General features: G+C 32.8%; 1 protein-coding gene across 6 annotated transcripts; it reads left to right on the top strand.

Annotated features, from left to right (window-relative positions):
- Positions 1–2,010: 2,010 nt before the first annotated feature.
- On the top strand, positions 2,011–9,148 carry LOC139778889 (mitochondrial fission regulator 2). 6 transcript variants are annotated; one of them, XM_071717025.1, is made up of 6 exons: positions 2,011–2,111; positions 2,229–2,437; positions 3,851–4,032; positions 4,119–4,255; positions 4,328–4,574; positions 5,085–9,148. In XM_071717025.1, exons 3-6 carry the CDS (start codon positions 3,851–3,853, stop codon positions 5,230–5,232), a joined length of 714 nt encoding a protein of 237 aa, XP_071573126.1. In that variant the 5' UTR covers positions 2,011–2,111; positions 2,229–2,437; the 3' UTR covers positions 5,233–9,148. The 6 variants fall into 6 exon arrangements, with proteins under 6 accessions (XP_071573126.1, XP_071573130.1, XP_071573127.1 ...); XM_071717029.1 differs by having other exon boundaries at positions 2,065–2,437; positions 4,131–4,237; XM_071717026.1 differs by having other exon boundaries at positions 2,065–2,437; positions 4,131–4,255.
- Positions 9,149–22,261: the final 13,113 nt, after the last annotated feature.

Raw genomic sequence — 22,261 nt, 5'->3', positions numbered from 1 at the left:
TCATGTATAATTCTTTGAAATTCAATCAATTATTTCCCAAAAAATTGGAAAAATTATAAAAACCGGTTTCCAAAAAGATCAGTAACAAAAACTATACACATCATGGCGTTCCCCGGAAAATTCTACTCCTACTTCATATACAATTCTTTAAGATTCGGTCAATTAATTCCCGAAAAATTGAAAAAATTTCGGTACCGGCTTCCAAAAAGATCGGTAACGAAAAATTATACACTTTATAGCACTCCCCGGAAAATTCTACCCCTGTTTAATCTATAATTCTTAAAAATTAGAAAAATTAGAAAAATTGGAAAAACCGGTTTCCAGAAAATCGATAACAAAAAACTATACACATAGTGGCACTCCCCGGAAAATTCTACCCCTATTTCATATACTTTTGGTAAAAATTCGGTTCAGGGGTTTGAGATTCGGTCAATTATTTCTCGAAAAATTGGAAAAATTAAAAAAACCAGTTTCCGAAAAGATCAATAACAAAAACTGTACACATCATGGCGCTCCCCAGAAAATTCTACCCCTACTTCATATACAATTCTTTGAGATTCAATCAATTATTTCCCGAAAAATTAAAAAAATTAGAAAACAAAAATTAGAAAAATTAGAAAAATTAAAAAAACCGGTTTCCAGAAAATCAGTAACAAAAAACTATACACATAGTGGCACTCCCCGGAAAATTCTACCCCTATTTCATATACTTTTGATAAAAATTCGGTTCAGAGGTTTAGGCTGAGCGATATTAAAGAATCCGTGAAAACACGTTTTACTCCTTTTCACCCCGTTAGGGCTCGAATTTCTAAAAATCCCTTCTTAGTGGCACTCCCCGGAAAATTCTACCCCTATTTCATATACTTTTGGTAAAAATTCGGTTCAGGGGTTTGGGCTGGGCGTTGATGAGTGAGTGAGTGAGTGAGTGAGTGAGTGAGTCAGGACATCTTCCTTTATATATATAGATACATGATCAGATCACAATATTGTATCTCAAAGTATCCGATAGATGGTATTTGATGGGATCTGTTTCTCGTATTTAAAATTTGACAAACAGTGTTATAAGAACGGTATCAAAAGACACGACACTGTTTCGCACTATGGACCGGCACAATTTTTGTATCAGTTGTATCGTGGAGTCCACTCTTATAATAAAGTGGCACACTTAAAAAATAACATTTGAAAATAACAATTTTCTGAAACTTATTTAAATATATATATGTCCTTATATATAATCTTATATAATCATATATCTACTAATATAAACTAATACGAACTAATATGAACAAATAAGAGGTTTTTTTCCCGGGATTATATATATTTAAATATATTTTAAATTTTTATTACGTAGAATAATGAAAGGAATTGATTGTTGTAAAAAAAAACAGAAAAAATTATTTTAAAAAATTTGATTGCATTTTATAGAACCATTTAATTTTGCAAAATTGCAAATGCAAAAATTATTATTATTATTCGCTTCCTTTCATTATTCTACGTATAAAAGTATGAAGGTAAAATTATAGAAAAGTGAATTATACTTCACGAGATATTTCATATTTATATTAAAAATATTATAACAAAATTTTAAATATCTCAGGAAATTCTTAATAGAAGAGGGCTTTATTATAGTGTTTTAAAAACAATAAGATCTACAACTTTTATCTAAAAAAAAAAATCAAGTTTTATTTAAGAAATTAGTCTCCTTTAAAATTTCTTGAAAATGACGACATGTATTATGGCACGACTCACATTGGAATCATATGTCCCCCTTCAAACCAAACAACTTTCGTCTGAAGCATTTCTTTCTAGAATCACAAATAAAAAAAAAGTTTTTGGGGGTGATCGATTAAAATGGGACACCCTGTATATAATCTTTTTTTTCTCGGGAGTCTGTGTTTCTATCTGTATTCTTGTACTAATGAAATTTTGTACTATCCTCGCTAGTTCTCGTGCAGCCCCATCCAAGTCCAGTGCAGCTACAAAGAACAAACCTCTCACTAGTTCTAGTGCAGCCCCATCCAGTTCCAGTGCAGTTGCAAGGAACAAACCTCAGGTTAATTGCATCGCTTGCACTTTTCCATAACCTCTTTTTCGCGGGCTGGAGTATATACGTAAGAAGCGCATATGCATTATTATATACGAATGGGTGAACGCGGATAAAAGTCATAAAATGAATTATACGGTAAGAGACGCATGAAGTAATTATCAAATATTGAATATTCTGTCAGAGCTCCAAGCATACGGATTTTTATTACGGCAACTTGTCGATCGTGCTGGTGTCAGATCAATGTAACGAAGCTATTTTAACTGCGAATTTTGGACCTGAACATGATACACGTTATCGGTTATTTGCGTCGCATTACGATCTCATGCTGTTATTTCTGCCCCGAATTTCTGCCGAGAGTTTTGATGTAGATCGCAGTAATTGATCACAAAGGTAAGAAACTTTATCTGGATAGAGTTAAATTCGTCAGAACAGATTTTGAAAGTATTTGTTAAAAACTTTGTCGATAGATGCAAGCAAAAATATAACAGAACATAATGGCAGATTGACTGCAGAAATTGAGCAAAACATGTCGTTTCGTAACCTTTTAAATAGGCATTCCATGAAATAACGAATTCTGTTCGGTTTCTTCCAATAATCTGTTGTTGAATTATGTTGACAGACTCTGCCGGCAAAACACGAGTTTAATGCATAAATGAAACTGAATCTGTTGCGATATCTGAGCAAATCTACTAGTAATCTGTATCATACTGTGGGCAGTTTGCTTACTGATTATATCTCAATGTGTTCACTGATTGTATAATAAAGCGAAAATCGCTTCTATCATGCTTTATTAACCATAAACAAATATAACATGGAAATTTCTGAATAAGCAATCAAAATGCATTTATATGTATCAGTAAAATCAATATAAAGTAAAAGTGTGAAGTCAATAATTTTGTGTACATTTACTAATATAAGTTTATACGTATACTAACTTTATCAATAAAAAATTTTAAAGACACGAAAATATTTCTACTAGCAAATACATGCATTTGCCATTTTAATTGAACAAAAATGTACATAAAATGCTACTTCAAATATCATTTTTGTTACTTTATTATATTACAATAAATATTTATATTTTATTACATAACATAAGAATACTCGTTTCGTTCTTGTATTTTTCAAAACTTTTTTATTTAATTTTATGACGAATATTTGTTTCTTATTGTACAACTACAAATATTATATTATAACCTATACTTTTGATCCTTCCTAGTAAGCAAACTGCCCGTAATATAACAACAGATTGGCAGTAGATTTGCTCAAATATCGCAATACATCCGGCAAATCTATTATTTCGTAAACATTTAAATGATAGTTTAGAAAATGAGATTCTGCCATTATGTTCTGTTAGCAGATTTTGTTATATTTTTGTTGATACTCTATCGAGACAAAATTTGTAGCAGACATTTTTAAAATCTATTCTCAACAGATTTGACTATGCAGGTTATTTCTTATATATTATGATTACACATATTAAATTTGCAGACATGTAGAAGATATAATAATGCATTATAAATATAAATATACGTAGTTGATTATCTTACCAGTACACATTATCTTATAATAGTTTAATATTATCAATAATATAATTGTAATTTAGAAAATAAATATTTGTTATATCTCTATGTATAGAAACTATTATGTGTTGTACATTATATGTTTGTATATTATAGGCTTACGACAAAATTAGCAATAACATCTTAGATTTTGGGTATTTGCTTCTGTTTTTATTTTATACATCTTGGAATAACACTTTATTGTATCAAAATTATGAAAATTAATTTTCTTTTTTTATAGATGGGCGACATTAAATATTATGGAAAAAGGAGAAGTATTGTAAGGAGGATTGGATCTTTTTTACCATTAAAGCCTCCACCAAAAATATATGTCAGTGTGACACCGTTACATTTGATGACAAATTCAATGATTAACGAGGAAACTAGTAGCAATTATGTTGATACGAATGGATATCCAATGAGGTCAGTACCTTATTCTGTCAAGTTACAATTAGACATATACATATTTATTCTGCAATATTGTTTTGAAAAATTGAGTTTGATGACAGCTTTTCTGGCAGCAGGCCAGATCTGTTGGAGCCAATTAGTTTTGGATCTGAAGTACGATTGCTCGCGTTAGAGCAAGAATTACAAGAGCTTAGGGAACAAATTTCGACAATTGTAAAAAGTAATAAACTGTCTAAATGTATGTAAAACATACATTTCGTTATGCTCAAAGATATCCGAGAAGACTTAAAGATTTATGTTTGTTTTGTAGATGCGTCTGTCGCGTCTCTGCCCAATGGAGCAGATGACATGAAGTCTGTGCCATCTGTACCTCCACCGCCACCGCCATTTCCGCTTCCACTTCCACTTCTGCCACCCACAACACCGCATATCGCGAGAAGGGCTAGTTTGCAAGATCACAAAATTGAAGATCGGAAGAAAATTCCATCGAGTGTACAGAAATTTACGGGTGATATGCTGAAGGATATCGATAGTGTAAAATTGAGACCAGTTGTGAGGTAATTGAGATTAATGTTTTCAGGCACAACTCAAAATTTCTGGTCTTTTATCATATATTAATTATACAAATAAATTTGTATTAAACAAAAGTTGAAGTAGATTGTTTTATATATTATAACTTGCATTAGAATAAACTTTATGGATAAAATATCTTTTTTTATTCAAGAATTAATAAATAATTATAAATTTTGATTAATCGACTTTAAAGACTATTTACACTAAAAATCCAAGATAAATAATCTAATATAGATTGAATCATACGTTGTTTAGTAACAAAAGACGCTTAAAAAAGTGTTTTGACATGCACTAGCGATATATTGTTCAGTCTATTTCTATTGAATGTAATTGCATATGAAAAAATTATCTTACTCTCAGCGCCAAAAAGGCATGATTTCTCGTTTGTGAAACCATAATCCAACATCTAATAGTGATTATGCTAGAAAGACCGGGAAACTCTTACAACTCTTGGAAAATAAAATAAAACAATATTGTGTATTGATGTTTTATAGGTCTCCAGGTGGACATCCTATACGGGTAAAACGTGAGAATAGTCCATGCAATGATTTGCAGGAAATTTTGCGAAGACGCTACATTGCAATGCAATCTCCCGATAGCAGGAATTCATCAGCTAACTTAGCCATGGACGATTCATTTTGAATGAATTAAAAAACAAATTGTCCATATATGAAAATACTTTTGAATATTTTCACTGTATGTACATTTATATGAAATTTAGGACTCTTACAATAAGAAAATATGATCTGTTATACGTTTGATTTATCATAGATATGTTATGTTTGAATTTTTTGCATTTTACATTAGCTGATTTATAGCGAGAAACGTAAACCAAAGATCAGTTTGCTGCACCAATGCGACGTCGCTCAGGATAAAATTTTTTTCAAATCGAGAAATTGCAATAACAATTTTTCGATAAGTTTGAAAAAAGCCATTTTAGTTTGTGTTCATGATTAAAGTTAAATTATTTTAATATTGTATATGTTATGGTCAAAGCCCGAAACGCGGGCATTCCTAGGATTGACTGGTCAATTCTGGGGAACGACCAAGCGTCTTGGTCAAAGCCCGAAATAAGTTTTGCGTTTCGGCTTTTGACTAGTCAATCCTAGGAATAACTAATACAGCTAGTCAAAGTTAGAAACTAAGAAAAATCACTTCGGACTTTGACTAGTCAATCCTAGGAATAACTAATACAGCTGGTCAAAGTTAGAAACTAAGAAAAATCACTTCGGACTTTGACTAGTCAATCCTAGGAATAACTAATACGGCTGGTCAAAGTTAGAAACTAAGAAAAATCACTTCGGACTTTGACTAGTCAATCCTAGATGTGGCTTAATTCGGACTGTGTAACTGTTAACAAATAAAATCAAGATTTTTTTTACTAAATTAAGTTCTTATTGTTAACATAATGTAGCTTTTTATTTACTTTACTCTTGTACATAGTTTTTTTCTCCTTAAGTTTAAAAATGTAGCTTTGGTAATATATTTTATAAACATAACACCTTAGAAAGTAGGTTATATTTAGTGTATGGTAATTCTTTACAATAGGGCCCTTTCCGAATTTTGATATTTTCTTGCGGCTCTTTTGGTAAAAACCTTTGTTGTGACTCCGACAGTGATAATCAGTCGGGGGAGCCCGAAAAATATGTACCCTACCTATTTTTTTACCTATTTTTACTTTATTTTTTTCTATTTTTTCCAACATGGCTTTCCGGATCTTCCGACGTTATAAATATATAGTAGTCCTTAAGGGTCGGTATATTCTTTATTATCTAAATATAGCAGTCAATGTCTTGTACTGTTGTTTACATGAAGCCGAGTAGAAGTGGGAGGAAAGGAAGACGAGAAATGTACTATGCGACGAACAAAATTATAACAAACAACGGTATTTATGCATAAAAGAGGCATACACACACACCCCCCCCCCTTTTATGCATAAATACCGTTGTTATAATTTTGTTCGTCGCGTAGTACATTCCTCGTCTTCCTTTCCCTACTCGTCAATATATCCTATATAATATATCAAAGTACATGAGGGGGAGGTTAGTGACGCGCTTTAAAAGTATTTAACTGTTTAAAGCGCGTCACTAACCTATATAGGTGTGTGTGTGTGTGTGTGTGTGTGTGTGTGTGTGTGTGTGTGTTCCGGCATGTCGGAAAAAATATAGGTATAAAAATAGGAAAAAAAATTGGTAAAAAAAAATAGGTAGGGTGCATATTTTTCAGGCTCCCCCGATTGATTATCACTGTCGAAGTCACAACAAAGGTTTTTACCAAGAGAGCCGCAAGAAAATATCAAAATTCGGAAAGGGCCCTATTGTAAAGAATTACCATACACTAAATATAAGTACTTTCTAAGATGTTATGTTTATAAAATATTTTACCAAAGCTACATTTTTAAACTTAAAGAGAAAAAAACTATGTACAAGAGTAAAGTAAATAAAAAGCTACATTATGTTAACAATAAGAACTTAATTTAGTAAAAAAATCTTGATTTTATTTGTTAACAGTCACACAGTCCGAATTAAGCCACACCTAGGATTGACTAGTCAAAGTCCGAAGTGATTTTTCTTAGTTTCTAACTTTGACCAGCTGTATTAGTTATTCCTAGGATTGACTAGTCAAAGTCCGAAGTGATTTTTCTTAGTTTCTAACTTTGACTAGCTGTATTAGTTATTTCTAGGATTGACTAGTCAAAAGCCGAAACGCAAAACTTATTTCGGGCTTTGACCAAGATGCTTGGTCGTTCCTCAGAATTGGCCAGTCAATCCTAGGAATGCCCGCGTTTCGGGCTTTGACCATAACATATATACGAAGTCTGCCAGAAAAGTAATGAGATTAAATTACTGTTGATTAAATCTGTAGCGTACAATGTGGCAACACTGACAAATCGTAACCACACAGAACGTAAAGTGTAGTCCTGTAAAAGTTCCTATAAAAGCAGTACAAGTTTCGACTTGTTCAGTTACGTTCATGTGTCATTATAACGTTTTTACACGTAAGTGTGTATTAGTAGATGTTGTCACCGTTTTCATTATGGAGGAATAAAAGATTGAATAAAGATATGCGATAAAGAGAAGTTTTGTGTTAAATTGAAAGAAATCGCCACGGATTGTTATAAAAAATTACATTTGATGATTATGTTTTATTACCGTGCTCAGGTTTTTCAATGCCAGGTGTTTTCAGTTAGCTGCTAGTGGGTCATATTTTGGAGAGAACCATTATAATCGCATTACTTTTCGGGCAGACCTCGTAAAGCTGTTATGATATTAAAGTTTCATGTAAGGCTAGGTGATTTGGTTCGAAGGTTCCGATATTTGAACTTCGAAGCCTCGAAAGAATTCGAAGCTTCGAAATTAACTTTGAACCTTCGAAATTCAAGATGTCTTCGAAACTTTGAAGCTTTGAAGTTGTCAAAAGTAACAGCCCTAATTTTATGTCAATGACTTTTCTTACAAGATCTAGCTATAACAACTCTAATGTCTGAAATAAAAAAAATATTATTTTCATGATAGTTTGTAACAAAATGGAATATACAGTTTCTGTTACTATTTATACAGAGTGGGCCATTTTTTTATGCCCCCACTTAAATGTCTTTTTTTATGTCTTTTACAAAAAAATGTTTCGTACAAAAGTTGTTTGACCTTAAGGGTGACACAAGACAGCGATATCAATTTGTTTGCAGATACTGCTACTGTCTCACTAATTCACTAATTATTACTTTTCTTAAATGGAAACCGATCTTCTTTGTTTTATAAAAGTTGTAGGTCTCGTCGAGAAAAATCTAATCATATGTATTAGTTTAAGGTTTTCTTTATTTTTCCATGAATTACACAATTTTTCAAATTTTGGAGTATTAGTGTTCCACATATATGTCAAGAAGTAGAAAATCCAAGAAGGCTTTCGATTACGTTTGATGAAATTTGTTATTGTCAATGGAAACTTGATCGAGCATTTGCGCTAATATTACAAATATTTATAGTGAAAAGCAAGGGAATTTGAAGAAGCACCCGAATAGTGAAAAAAACAATTAGAGAATCACAGTCCAAAACATCAACTTCACAGAAAGTAGAAAAATTTGATATTTGATATTATTTTTGTGGTTAACCGATCAGATACGTAGATTTTACGGAGGGAGAAATATACGTGAGGATAGAAAACAACCTACAAAAGTGCATCAAACCTCATATCATAAGTACCTCTCGACATGTTTGCGGAAAACTAATATTCCAAAATTAAAAAATTGTGTAACTAATGGAAAAATCAAGAAAACCCTAAATTAATACATATGGTTGGATTTGTCTCAACAAGACCTACAACTTTTGTTTAAAAAAGAAAATCGGTTTCTATTTAAGAAAAGTGATGATTAGAGAATTTCTCGAAAATGACACCATCTGTGAACTAATTAATATTGCTGTCTTGTGTCCCTCTTAAGGTCAAACAACTTTTATGCGAAAGATTTTTTTGTAAAAAGTGTAGAAAAAAAATATTTAGATGGAGACATTAAATCGGCCCATTCTATATATTATTAGGATATAAATAAATTGTGATATATAAATGGGAAGTTTTGATTACTAATTGCGCGTAAAAATGAGATAGATTTTAATTTAATTTACAGATATTAATATTACGATTATTTATAATTTTATTTGATTAATAGCACAGCCCCACAAAAGAAAAATTTTTTTCTGTCCGGCGGACCGGACTAGTAAATTCTTACGTATTTTGGGTCGCTGAATCCGAATCCGAGGTCAGAATTCAAAAGTTGGTTCGTGTTTTTTTTTAATCTCAAAAAACATACTTTTTTAGTACATTTTGAGCCGTAATGAAAAAGCGCGAGCTAGTTTCGAAATTCTGACCGTGGATTCGGATTCAAAAGCTTGAATTACATAACAATTGACTAGATTTTTTAATAAAAAATGGCAGATCCAATATGGCGGACCCAATAAGGCGGATGTTTTTTCAAATTGATCCGATTCGCTTGAAACTTGGTACTCGGGGGTTTTTGTGGTCGCTGAATACGAATCTGATGTCAGTTTTCCAAAATTCAAAATGGCAGATCCAGTATACCCGATGAGTTTTTGAAAATTGACCAGATTCGCCTAAAATTTGTTACTCGAGGGTTTTTGGGGTCGCTGAATACGAATCTGACGTCAGATCATAACATAATCACACTGAAAATGCAGACGTAATCAGACCAGTCGCAGGTATTAGGTTGAAAACCCTAAAAAGGCGAAATTCCTGGGTTAGATACGTATCTATAACGCCGGAATAAATCCGTTGCCCACCGTCACCACGTGGAGGTACCCTGGTTGCAGAAGGATCAAGTCATGGATATACTTTGACTATTGTGGTCTTGGACGTCAAATATATAAGATTTGTACTTTCTCAGAGTCATGTGGGAAAAACTGCATTTTCAGTGTGATTATGTTATGATCTGACGTCAGATTTGTATTCAGCGACCCCAAAAACCCTCAAGTAACAAATTTTAGGCGAATCTGGTCAATTTTCAAAAACTCATCGGGTATACTGGATCTGCCATTTTGAATTTTAGAAAACTGACATCAGATTCGTACTCAGCGACCACAAAAACCCCCGAGTACCAAGTTTCAAGCGAATCGGATCAATTTAAAAAAACATCCGCCATATTGGGTCCGCCATATTGGATCTGTCATTTTTTATTAAAAAATCTAGTCAATTGTTATGTAATTCAAGCTTTTGAATCCGAATCCACGGTCAGAATTTCGAAACTAGCTCGCGCTTTTTCATTACGGCTCAAAATGTACTAAAAAAGTATGTTTTTTGAGATTAGAAAAAAAACACAAACCAACTTTTGAATTCTGACCTCGGATTCGGATTCAGCGACCCAAAATACGTAAGAATTTACTAGTCCGGTCCGCCGGACAAAAAAAAATTTTTTTTTTGTGGGGCTGTGTAGTATTATGATATAATTTTTTACGTCTTACAAGTAATACGTAATAAATATTACGAGTTTCAGTAGTATGAATGTATTGTAAGTTTGGCATATAAATGAAATTTTATTTTAAAGAATATTCCATTAATTTCTTTTTGATCTTTAAATATGTTTGTAATGTAAATTTAGGATTTACCCATGACCTAAAACATACTAGTACACGTGCAAAGATTGTTTAATTTATCTTGGCACTTTTATATGCATGATGTCACTAATATTTTACGTCAATACTTAAAAGATCAAATCCAGCAGATTAATCATTTCTTGCAAAAAGATATTTCGAAAAACTATTAGTTATTATAACATTCAATTATTAATAATTATAATATATTATATATTATAATGTAGTAATTATAATATGTTATATCATAATATATAACTGTTAGTTATTATAATATCAGTCACAGTTAAAGGAATTATCTTATATTCTTTGTAATTAGTTATTGTAACATGGAAATTATTTGTGGAGGAAGATTGTTCGAGTAACTATGAATCTTACATGAAGAGATTCCTGTGGTATCATGGTATGAATCGTACATCCCACATTGCTTTATATGTATAGAGAACATTGCATATATGGAGAGGTCTGTATAAAGACCGAGGTAACTCCTGTTTTTTTCCATGAATTACATTTAACTTAATCTTTGAAACAAATTTATTTTTTATTTTTAAATCGTGAATAACATTCATATAAAAATATATTAAACTTTTGGCAAAATTGATGATATTTTCTTAAAAAAGAAAGAGAATATCACATTAATAGAAATCACAGAAATAGAATAACAAGAACAAAATCACAACTATAATGTCTATATAACATCTATATAACAAGATACAATAAACTTAAAGAATATATTTGGGAGTTGTTTTTATGTTTCATAAATTGATATATAATATACAGAACGTATTAAGTTATTTATTAATGTAATTTCCTAAAAATTGACAGTTTTGTGGGATACAGTTCATCCAGGACTGCAGATCTGTAATACAACATTTCTTAATTTTTTGAAAAGGTTTTTGAAGCTGGTTTCATTATGTTATTAAATATCTTTCTGTGATTAAGTACATTTTCTTTCTTTTACTTATGTTGTAGATAACACAGGCACACAAAATAAAAAAAGTGGTCTGTTCTTTTGACCAGACCCACCTATCTTTATGTATTTTGACGCGCTGAATCCGAATCTGAAGTCCGTTTAGCCCAAACACCCTCAAAATTTCGAGTAAATCGCAAAAAATAGCTAAAAATTGCGAAAAATCACGTTAACGAGTGCGAGAAAATTCGGAAAAATTTTTTCTGACCTGGATCAAGTGTGTTTCTTTTGTATTTTGACGCGCTGAATCCGAATCTGAAGTCCGTTTAGCCCAAACACCCTCAAAATTTCGAGTAAATCGCAAAAATAGCTAAAAATGGCGAAAATCACGTTAACGAGTGCGAGAAAATTCGGAAAAATTTATTCTGACCTGGATCAAGTGTGTTTCTTTTGTATTTTAATGCGCTGATTCCGAATCTGAAGTCTGTTGAGCTCCATTACTAAAAAAATTTGGCAAAATCACAAATTAAAAAAAAATGAAAATCGTGAATAGTAAAAAATCCAGAAAAAAAATGTCATGGATATGAATTACTTCAGAACAAATTGTACGGAATCAGGTTTACTTTGATGTTCTTCTTATACTGTTTTTCTCCTGTAGCGAACTCTTTTCTCTTCGAATGACCTATGCAGTGGGTTTCTCTTTCTCTTCCTCCCATTCTGATTCGTTTCTCTCTTTAGTGTCCAACAGTAATCTGCCATCATGTTGATATCCCATCTTCCTTGGTATTGAAATTCCATTTCACGTATATCTTGATGGAATCGTTCTCCTTGTTCTTCACTGTAGTCTCCAAGGTTTTCAGGAAAGTAGTTAAGATAAGAATGTAGGAAGTGCAATTTGAGATTCATCAAGCAACCTAACTTTTTAAAATTTTTCAACAACTCTTCAACCAAAATCTGGTAATCCTCACTCCTCTCATTTCCTAAAAAGTTCTGAGACACATTCCTGAAACTTTGCGACGCTGCTTTTTCAGTGTCATTCATCTGTGTAATGAAATTTTCGTCTCGAAAAAGAGTTCGAATTTGAGGACCATCAAAGATACCCTCTTTCAATTTCGCATCACTTATCGCGGGAAACTTCTTTCCTAAGTATTGAAAACAGTCACTATCTTTATTCAAAGCTTTGACAAACTGCTTCATGAGACCAAGCTTGATATGAAGAGGTGGTAGCAGAATTTTCGAAGGATCAATCAATTGTCTGCGTTTAATGTTCTTTGATCCTGGATGAAACTTCGTTCTCTTTGGCCATTCTTTCTGAATATAGTGATTTATCCTATCCCTACTATCCCATAAACATAAGAAGCAGGGATTTTTTGTGAAACCTGATTGTTGGCCTAGGATCATAGTTAAAATTTTCAGATCACCGCAAACTTTCCATTGATGTTCCAAATACTTTATTTTCTCCAATACTATCTGCAAATTCTCGTAAGTCTCTTTGAGCTTCGTTGAGTGACCTATTGGAATAGATGTACCAGTGATTGCTTGTACCTGTAACCAGGGCACCTCCACGTGGTGACGGTGGGCAACAGATACACCTGGCAGAGTCCCTGGGTTAACGGCGTGCATGCCGTCATGGCAGGTACAACTATGATCCTAGGCCAACAATCAGGTTTCACAAAAAATCCCTGCTTCTTATGTTTATGGGATAGTAGGGACAGGATAAATCACTATATTCAGAAAGAATGGCCAAAGAGAACGGAGTTTCATCCAGGATCAAGGAACATTAAACGCAGACCATTGATTGATTCTTCGAAAATTCTGCTACCACCTCTTCATATCAAGCTTGGTCTCATGAAGCAGTTTGTCAAAGCTTTGAATAAAGATAGTCACTGTTTTCAATACTTAGGAAAGAAGTTTCCCGCGATAAGTGATGCGAAATTGAAAAAGGGTACCTTTGATGGTCCTCAAATTCGAACTCTTTTTCGAGACGAAAATTTCATTACACAGATGAATGACACTGAAAAAGCAGCGTCGCAAAGTTTCAGGAATGTATCTCAGAACTTTTTAGGAAATGAGAGGAGTGAGGATTACCAGATTTTGGTTGAAGAGTTGTTGAAAAATTTAAAAAGTTAGGTTGCTTGATGAATCTCAAATTGCACTTCCTACATTCTCATCTTAACTACCTTCCTGAAAACCTTGGAGACTACAGTGAAGAACAAGGAGAACGATTCCATCAAGATATACGTGAAATGGAATTTCGATACCAAGGAAGATGGGATATCAACATGATGGCAGATTACTCTTGGACACTAAAGAGAGAAACGAATCAGAATGGGAAGAAGAGAAGAGAAACCCACTGCATAGGTCATTCGAAGAGAAAAGAGTTCGCTACAGGAGAAAAACAGTATAAGAAGAACATCAAAGTAACCTGATTTCGTACAATTTGTTCTGAAGTAATTTATATCCATGACATTTTTTTCTGGATTTTTTACTATTCACGATTTTCATTTTTTTTTAATTTGTGATTTTGCCAAATTTTTTTAGTAATGGAGCTCAACAAACTTCAGATCGGAATCAGCGCATTAAAATACAAAGAAACACACTTGATCCAGGTCAGAATAAATTTTTCCGAATTTTCTCGATCTCGTTAACGTGATTTTTCGCCATTTTTAGCTATTTTTTGCGATTTACTCGAAATTTTGAGGGTGTTTGGGCTAAACGGACTTCAGATTCGGATTCAGCGCGTCAAAATACATAAAGATAGGTGGGTCTGGTCAAAAGAACAGACCACTTTTTTTATTTTGTGTGCCTGTGTAATTTATAAAAAAGACTTCTTTCGTCAAGTTTACTTAATCTAAAATATTGGTGCAACTGAGCTATAATATTAAAGCACAATAAGATTCCAGCTTAATTGACAAGTTATCGATTTTCTAGAAAATTTGAAGTTATTTTATATAACAAGGAGAAGGCAAGTTATTTGTAAATTATATTTAGTAATGGTAGATCTATCAATATTATTTTAATAAATTTTAAACTCCACCAGTATCTCGAAATACTAAGGGAACTCCAACAAAATCTATGTACCAATGTCAGGATGTGTATGGATATCAGGATTTAGTGCAAACTGTATATCTCTTAAACTTGGCGACATAGAAAAAAATGTTTCAGATAAAAGTTTATGGTTTAAGGATAGGATATGATTGCGTTAATGGTTTAACCTGTTTTAAATGAAATTATATGATTCCTTTACATAATTATGTAAAATTATATACATAATTATGTAAAAAATATGAAATTGCATATTGCACAACTTTTTAAATAGCAACTATGTATTTTCTTTTTATCAATTAATTAATAAATGGTACGAAAAGTATTAAGGTACAAAGGTACAAAAAAATGTGTGAATACTTTACAAAATTTTTACGATTTTATATAAAAATGCTAGAATAAAATATAAAGTATCTCATAAACTATTGACTTTTAATCATTTTACCTGAACACTTTTATATGCAGAATAACTAGAGAAATCGTATTAATACGATTTTCTATACGATTCTCTATTAATACGATAATTTCGTAAGTATTAACACATTTTTTTATATCTTTGTACGTTTATACCTTAATACTTTTCGTACCTTTTATTAACTAATTGATAAAATAAAAATACATAGTTGCTATTTAAAAAGTTATGCAACATACGATTTCATATATTTTTTTAACAATTACATATTTTCTTTACACCTTCTTATTTTATGCATAAAAGTATTACGATCATTAAAATATGAATAGTTTATGAGATATTTTACATTTTATATTATAAAATATGCTACAATAAAGTATCTATAAAATATCTGGTAAATTATTAATTTTTGGACAACTACACGGTAATTATGCATATTAAGACCCCACTCGCCAATGACCTTGACATATGTTGTCAAGGTCATGACCCTGAGTAACCTTGACCTTGAAAAAGTGGCGGTCACGATCCGTTCAAAAGTTACGAAACATTAAAGTTCTCGCTTTGCAAAATTAGTTGTATATCGCCACAAATATTCACACAGATGATCGACTAACTCATCTTGTTTAATACCATCTCTACTTAAACGAGCTCGTAAAGCACGCTACGAACTCATATGACAACTCGTTTCGTGTGAAAGTATATGCGTGGAGGCAGTAGGTTCCGCCCCTGCGGTCACATGGGTTCGTGGCGTGCTTTACGAGCTCGTTTATTGTATATCGCCACAAATATTCACACAGATGATCGACTAACTTATCTTGTTTAATACCACCTCTACTTAAACGAGCTCGTAAAGCACGCCACGAACCCATGTGACAACTCGTTTCGCGTGGAAAGTATATGCGTGGAGGCAGTAGGTTCCGCCCCTCTGCGGTCAATAATACAATAAACGTCACCATGTGACGGGATTAAGTATCTTACAAGTACGTTCGAATCTGTTGGCGTAGTTTTGAACTCTCTATAATTACTTCGAAAAATAAAAACAGTACGCTCAAGTACACTCAAATCTGGACGATGGGTTCGAACTCTCTAAGGGTCACTTCGACCAACGCCGATTAACTTTAATCGACGATTAACTCAATCAGCAGTGTCGCCAACAGCAAGATATTTGTCGTTTGTGTATGTCGTTCTTAAGGGTCGGCAGGAGACACGGTGGAGACCTCTGTCGGGTTGGCTTAGCTGCGACTCGCTGCGAGTCCGTATTTTATTTATTATAAATTTTAAGAGCAAAAATGGCAAAATCGGGCTCTGTAGCGGACCTGCATTATTATATAAGAGTATATGAAAAAAAAATTCACGAATCTATGTAACTTATTTTATGAGAAATCTTGTTATTACGAATTACGTATTCGTAATAACAAGATTTCTCATAAAATAAGTTACATAATTCGTGAATTTTTTTATATACTCTTATATATAATGCAGTCCGCTACAGAGCCGATTTTGCATTTTTGCTCTTAAAAATTTATAATAAATAAAATACGGAGGTTAAAGTGCAGTTTTAACGTGCACTTAGTGCATAAAGTGCACCTGAGTGCACCTGAGTTTGCCTGGGTCTCCTGCCGACCCGTAACCAATCTTTTCAAAATAATATACTACTTGTTCTTTAATTTGAATAAAGCTGTTTCGATTTTTATTTAAATATCTATCTCGAAAACGTGTTTTATGTAACATGGGATAAATTATTAATTTTGTTATTATTTGATGATGAATACGAGGGTTATGATCGTCCAATAAGAAGATCAATTTCGAATTCCAGGGATATATATACACATAATTTACTGCCATTTGATTGGTAGTGAAGTTAGCATGTGCTTTTATAATTTTACACACTACTGTGTCTCTTTATTTTAATTGACAAAAACCACGTATAATCAAGCCACGTATAATTATTTAGAAATTTTGATGATTATATATAATATAATAAACAAGACAAAATAAATTTATTATAAAAAAGTAAAACGTTAAAAATTTTATACATACTATGGGAATACATATATGTAATTCTGTCAGTTTATTTTAATTTATTTTAATCAATATTCTCTCAGTTCTGTGAATAGTAGATTATATATTATAACAACACAAATGTCGATACAAATAGATTATTAACACACACAGACATATGTATATAATTAAATAGATAAATAAATAAAATAAATATATGGGGCATTCCTTTCTCAACGAGAGACCCCCCGCCCCCAAAGTTGGTTTTGACGTAAAGAGTTCTAATATGGCTTAAAATTTAGGTAATTATATCTACTTTTAAATGCAAAGTGGCAAAAATAAAAAATTCAAGATGGCCGATCCAATATGGTCGGACAATGTACATAAAATTGCTTAAATTCGCTTGAAACTCGTTACTCGGGGGTTTTTGGTGTCGCTGAACACGAATCTGACATTAGATTTTCAAAATTAAAATGGCGGATCCATATGGTGGACGATTTTTTAAAATTATATCGAATTCACATGAAAATTTTACACGGGGGTTTTAAGGTGATTGAATAGAAATGTACATAAGATATTCAAAATTGAACAAAAGGCGGATCCAACACAATGTTCCCAAAGCAGAATAAATAGCAAGACAAGTTTTCAGTCCAATAAGCAAAGGCAAAGCAATATGAAAGTTCAGGCCAGTGAAGGCAAGACTAGTTAAGGTTCCAACTAGTAAAAGTAAGACACGTTGCTGGTCCAACCAGCAAAGTAATGACTAGTTAAGGGCTCAATCAGTAAGGCAAGACAATACCATAATCCAACCAGCAAAGGTAGACTACTGAAGTTCAATCCTGTAAAAGTAAGAGTAGTCGGTTGTCCAACCAGAGAAGGCAAGATGATGATTACTCTAAAGCCAAGTCAAAATGACAATAACTATTTTAATATCAAAGTTAATAGGTCAAAACATTAAAAAAAAAATTATTATAAAAAAAAAATTATTATAAAAAAATTATTATAAAAATATGCGTAAAATAAATATGCTAAACTATGTTATTGTCTTGCCTTTGCTGGTTGGACCAGCAACGTGTCTTACTTTACTAGTTGAAACCTTAACTATCTTGCCTCACTGCCTGAACTTTCATATTGCTTGCCTGTTGCTTATTGGACTGAAAACTTGTCTTGCTATTTATTATGCTTTTGTGAACATTGTGTTGGAAATTCCGCCTTTGTTCAATTTTGAATATCTATGTCACATTTCTATCAATCACCTTAAAACCCCCGTGTAAAAATTTTTATGTGAATTCGATATAATTTTAAAAAATCGGTCCACCATATTGGATCCGCCATTTTGAATTTTGAAAATCTAATGTCAGATTCGTGTTCAGCGACACCAAAAACCCCCGAGTAACGAGTTTCAACGAATTAAGCAATTTTATGTACATTGTCCGCCATATTGGATCGGCCATCTTGAATTTTTTATTTTGCCACTTTGCATTTAAAAGTAGATATAATTACCTAAATTTTAAGCCATATTAGAACTCTTTACGTCAAAACCAACTTTGGGGGCGGGGGGTCTCTCGTTGAGAAAGAATGCCCCATATATATATATATATATATATATACAGGGTGTCACTGAATGTTTGGTACTTTTCTCATATTTAGATAGAGCGAGCCAAACTGAGTCGAAAAGTCATGTACCATTTTGCAATTTTCGCGATAGTTGATGAGTTATTAATGATTAAAAATCGCCGTATTGGCCCGGCCCACCGCCTAATCCAAGCGCGCGGCGAGATGCGGCCGCCCCCGCGGTCGGCGTGCGGGCAGTTGTTTACTACAAGCGGCGATGATGACACGGCGCGACGCACGAGCGGCGCGTAACGCCGGGCCCCCGTCCTGACGATGATAGTTTCTCGCCTTTTTTAAACAGAAATAAAAATTTTCTAACATAGAAAAATTTTTTGTGCGTACGTATGTACATACGTGTGTACATGCATACACACAGGAACATATCAATTGTACTGCTTAAAAAAGCGATTACTCAATTTACTTTTTTTCTTTTAGTAAGTAACGTTGTCTTTAAGAAAAGAAGATTTTCTTGATGATAGTCTTAAAATGTACAAATTTTAGAAAGAGTCTTTATCATGTACTCGAAAGAAGAATTTATACTCCGTCAAAAGAACATAATAAAATTTTATCAAAGAAAAGAAAATCAAATAATAAATAATATGAGGACCCCTCGAGATTAAAATAGGAGAAGTCAAGGCTATGAGGGTCAGACGCAGATCACAGTGCGTAATATCAGAAATAACTGATTTATTCGTCGTTTTGATACATTACATCGATCCGTACGTTTCGGCTCAGTTTTGAGCCATCTTCAGCGGTAGTTACAGAAATTAAGTTACACGTTCTCCGTACCGTATGTGAGTATACTGAATTCAAAGTATCAGAAAAATAGACCAATTGATCCATATCTGTAAATTTGTTCAATTAATGTTGAGATATTAAAAGATCCCTTAGGAAACTCACCATTCGGTCTGAAAAACGTGGAATACAGAGCCATATACATAATGAATACTCTCTGCGAGAAGACTTGACGATCTTATCGACACGACACATGCACAGCAATGATATGAAAGGTCTTGCAAGAAGAGGCATGTCGTAGGTCAACACACCGGCGAGGATTATAACAAAGCACGATTGACACCGTCTCAAAATGACACGGATTTTTTGCATCATGCATATGTCACGGTTTTGAGCAAATTGTAATCCATGCTCATGAACTTTGGTCGTTGGCAAATCGGGGTTTTACTATTGGTACATGTAATATTGTGACGGTCAAATCGTGCTTTGTTATAATCCTCGCCGGTGTGTTGACCTACGACATGCCTCATCTTGCAAGACCTTTCATATCATTGTGTGTCGTGTCGACAGATCGTCAGTCTTCTCTGCAGAGAGTATTCATTATGTAAATGGCTCTGTATTCCACGTTTTTCAGACCGAATGGTGAGTTTTCTAAGGGATCTTTTAATATCTCAATATTAATTGAACAAATTTAAAGATATGGATCAATTGGTGCAATGTTCTGATACTTTGAATCATAAACTACTCACCTACGGTACGGAGAACGTGTAACTTAACTTATTCTGTAACTACTGCTGAAGATGGCTCAAGCTGAGCCGAAACGTACGGATCGATGTAATGTATCAAAACAACGAATAATCAGTTATTTCTGATATTACGCACTGTGATCTGCGTCTGACCCTATAGCCTTGACTTCTCCTATCAATAATTAGCAAATCGAATTTTTGTTTTAATTTTATATTCTGAACTGAAGAACTGAATAATAGAATTAGAATATTATTTATTTTAAGTAATATTATCAGAAAACATTTTTTGTAAAGATCATCGTTACTTAAAAGAAGAGAAAACTGAGTAAATTGGTTTTCTTAGCACTAGAATGATATTTTTTTGCGTGTGCGTATACGGCATGCCATTTTACTATTTATTATTATATCCATCATAAAATTCTACCAAATTAAATTGATACTCAAAGAAAAGAAATTATTATGTGTCTAGACATACTTATAATTTATCGAATTATTGTTAAGCTATAATTGAAAATGCAGAATTACAATTATGTCTAGACAAATATTAATTCTGAATTTATTTTACGTTATGACATAAAAAATTTTCGGGAATTAAAATTATGTACATAATTGTAATTCCCGAATTTTACTTATGTACGGAATTTAAATACTTGAATTTCTATTATGTACAACAATTGTAATTCTGGAATTACTTTTTTTTCTTTTGGTAAGTAACGGGGTTCTTTAAGAAAGAATTTTTCTTGATAATAATCTTAAAATGTATTCATCACAAATAGAAAAAGTCTTTATCATGTACTGGAAAAAGAATTTATACTCCTTCAAAGAACATTATAAAATTTTATCAAAGAAAAGTCAAAATAATAATAAGCAAATCGAATTTTTGTTTTAATCTTTATAATCTTAATTGAAGAATTAAACAATTTGAATTCAGAATATTACTTGTTTTAAGTAAAGAGAGTAAACAGTTACTTAAAAAAAGAGAACTAAATAGAGAAATTGGTTTTCTTAGCACTAGAATAATATTTTTTGCGTGTGAATTTTGCGGACATAAATAGCAATCGCGATATAAGATCGCGAGCCAAAAAATAATTATTTTTTTCTTTCTGTGGCAAGAAATGATAGAGCGCTATCATTTCCACACACTACCTTGCGGCAGATAGCATGGTGTATTTTTTTAAGTGGTATCTTAGTAGGTCTAATCCACTTTGTATTAAAATATTCTCATATTTTAATGAAAGAACTGTTCGAAGTGCCTTCCTCGTTCTCGTATACAGAGTTCGGCCCTTCGATTAATATTGCGCGTCGCGCGGTGCGCCATTTCCGGCGTGATGGTATCGAAAGCTGCGAGAATTTCTTCTCGTACCTCAGTTTCTGTACCACCACGCCGGTGTACTCGACTAAATCTTTCATGTAACCCCAAACGAAATAGTCGAGCACGTTAATATCCGGCGACCGCGCCGGCCAAATGATTGTGCCACTTCGACCCATCCATCTGTCCAGATATCGCGCGTCTAAAACATTTCGCGCCTGTCGCGAAAAATGCGCATTTTCCAGTACGATGGGGCTCCTGCGGATTTTTCGCGAAAGGCGCGAAATGTTTTAGACGCGCGATATCCAGACAGATGGATGGGTCGAGGTGGCCTAATCATTTGAAAAAGGCACTTCAACAGTTCTTGCATTAAATATGAGAATATTTTAATGCAAAGTGGATTAGACCTACTGGGGGTACCATTGCACTTAAAAAATGCGCCATGCTATCTGCCGCAAGGTGGTGTGTGGAAATAATAGCGCTCTATCATTTTCTTGCCACAGAAAGAAAAAATAATTATTTTTTTTTCTCTCCTTTTTTAAGCATAACATAAAATAAATTCGGAATTAATATTTTGTCTAGACATAATTTTAATTCTGCATTTTCAATTATAGCTTATTAATAATTCGATGAATTATAAGTATGTCTAGACATAATAATAATTTTTTTTCTTTGAGTATCAATTTAATTTGGTAGAATTTTTATGATGGTATTAAATAGCAAACGGCGTGCCGTATACGCACACGCAAAAATTATCATTCTAGTGCTAAGAAACCAATTACTCAGTTTTCTCTTCTTTTAAGT

Source organism: Temnothorax nylanderi, unplaced genomic scaffold (assembly GCF_030848795.1).
Source record: "Temnothorax nylanderi isolate EJ_2023f unplaced genomic scaffold, tnyl_v1.0 TNYL_tig0200_pilon, whole genome shotgun sequence".
Classification (NCBI taxonomy): Eukaryota; Metazoa; Arthropoda; class Insecta; order Hymenoptera; family Formicidae; genus Temnothorax; species Temnothorax nylanderi.
Note: the sequence above shows the minus strand (reverse complement) of the source record. Positions and strands in the feature narration are given on the sequence as shown.

Coding starts and splice junctions, on each gene's coding strand:
- LOC139778889 (XM_071717025.1), top strand. CDS start 3,851: ATGGGCGACATTAAATATTATGGAAAAAGGAGAAGTATTGTAAGGAGG. Junction 4,033..4,118: donor ACGAATGGATATCCAATGAG/GTCAGTACCTTA, acceptor GTTTGATGACAG/CTTTTCTGGCAGCAGGCCAG. Junction 4,575..5,084: donor AAATTGAGACCAGTTGTGAG/GTAATTGAGATT, acceptor GATGTTTTATAG/GTCTCCAGGTGGACATCCTA.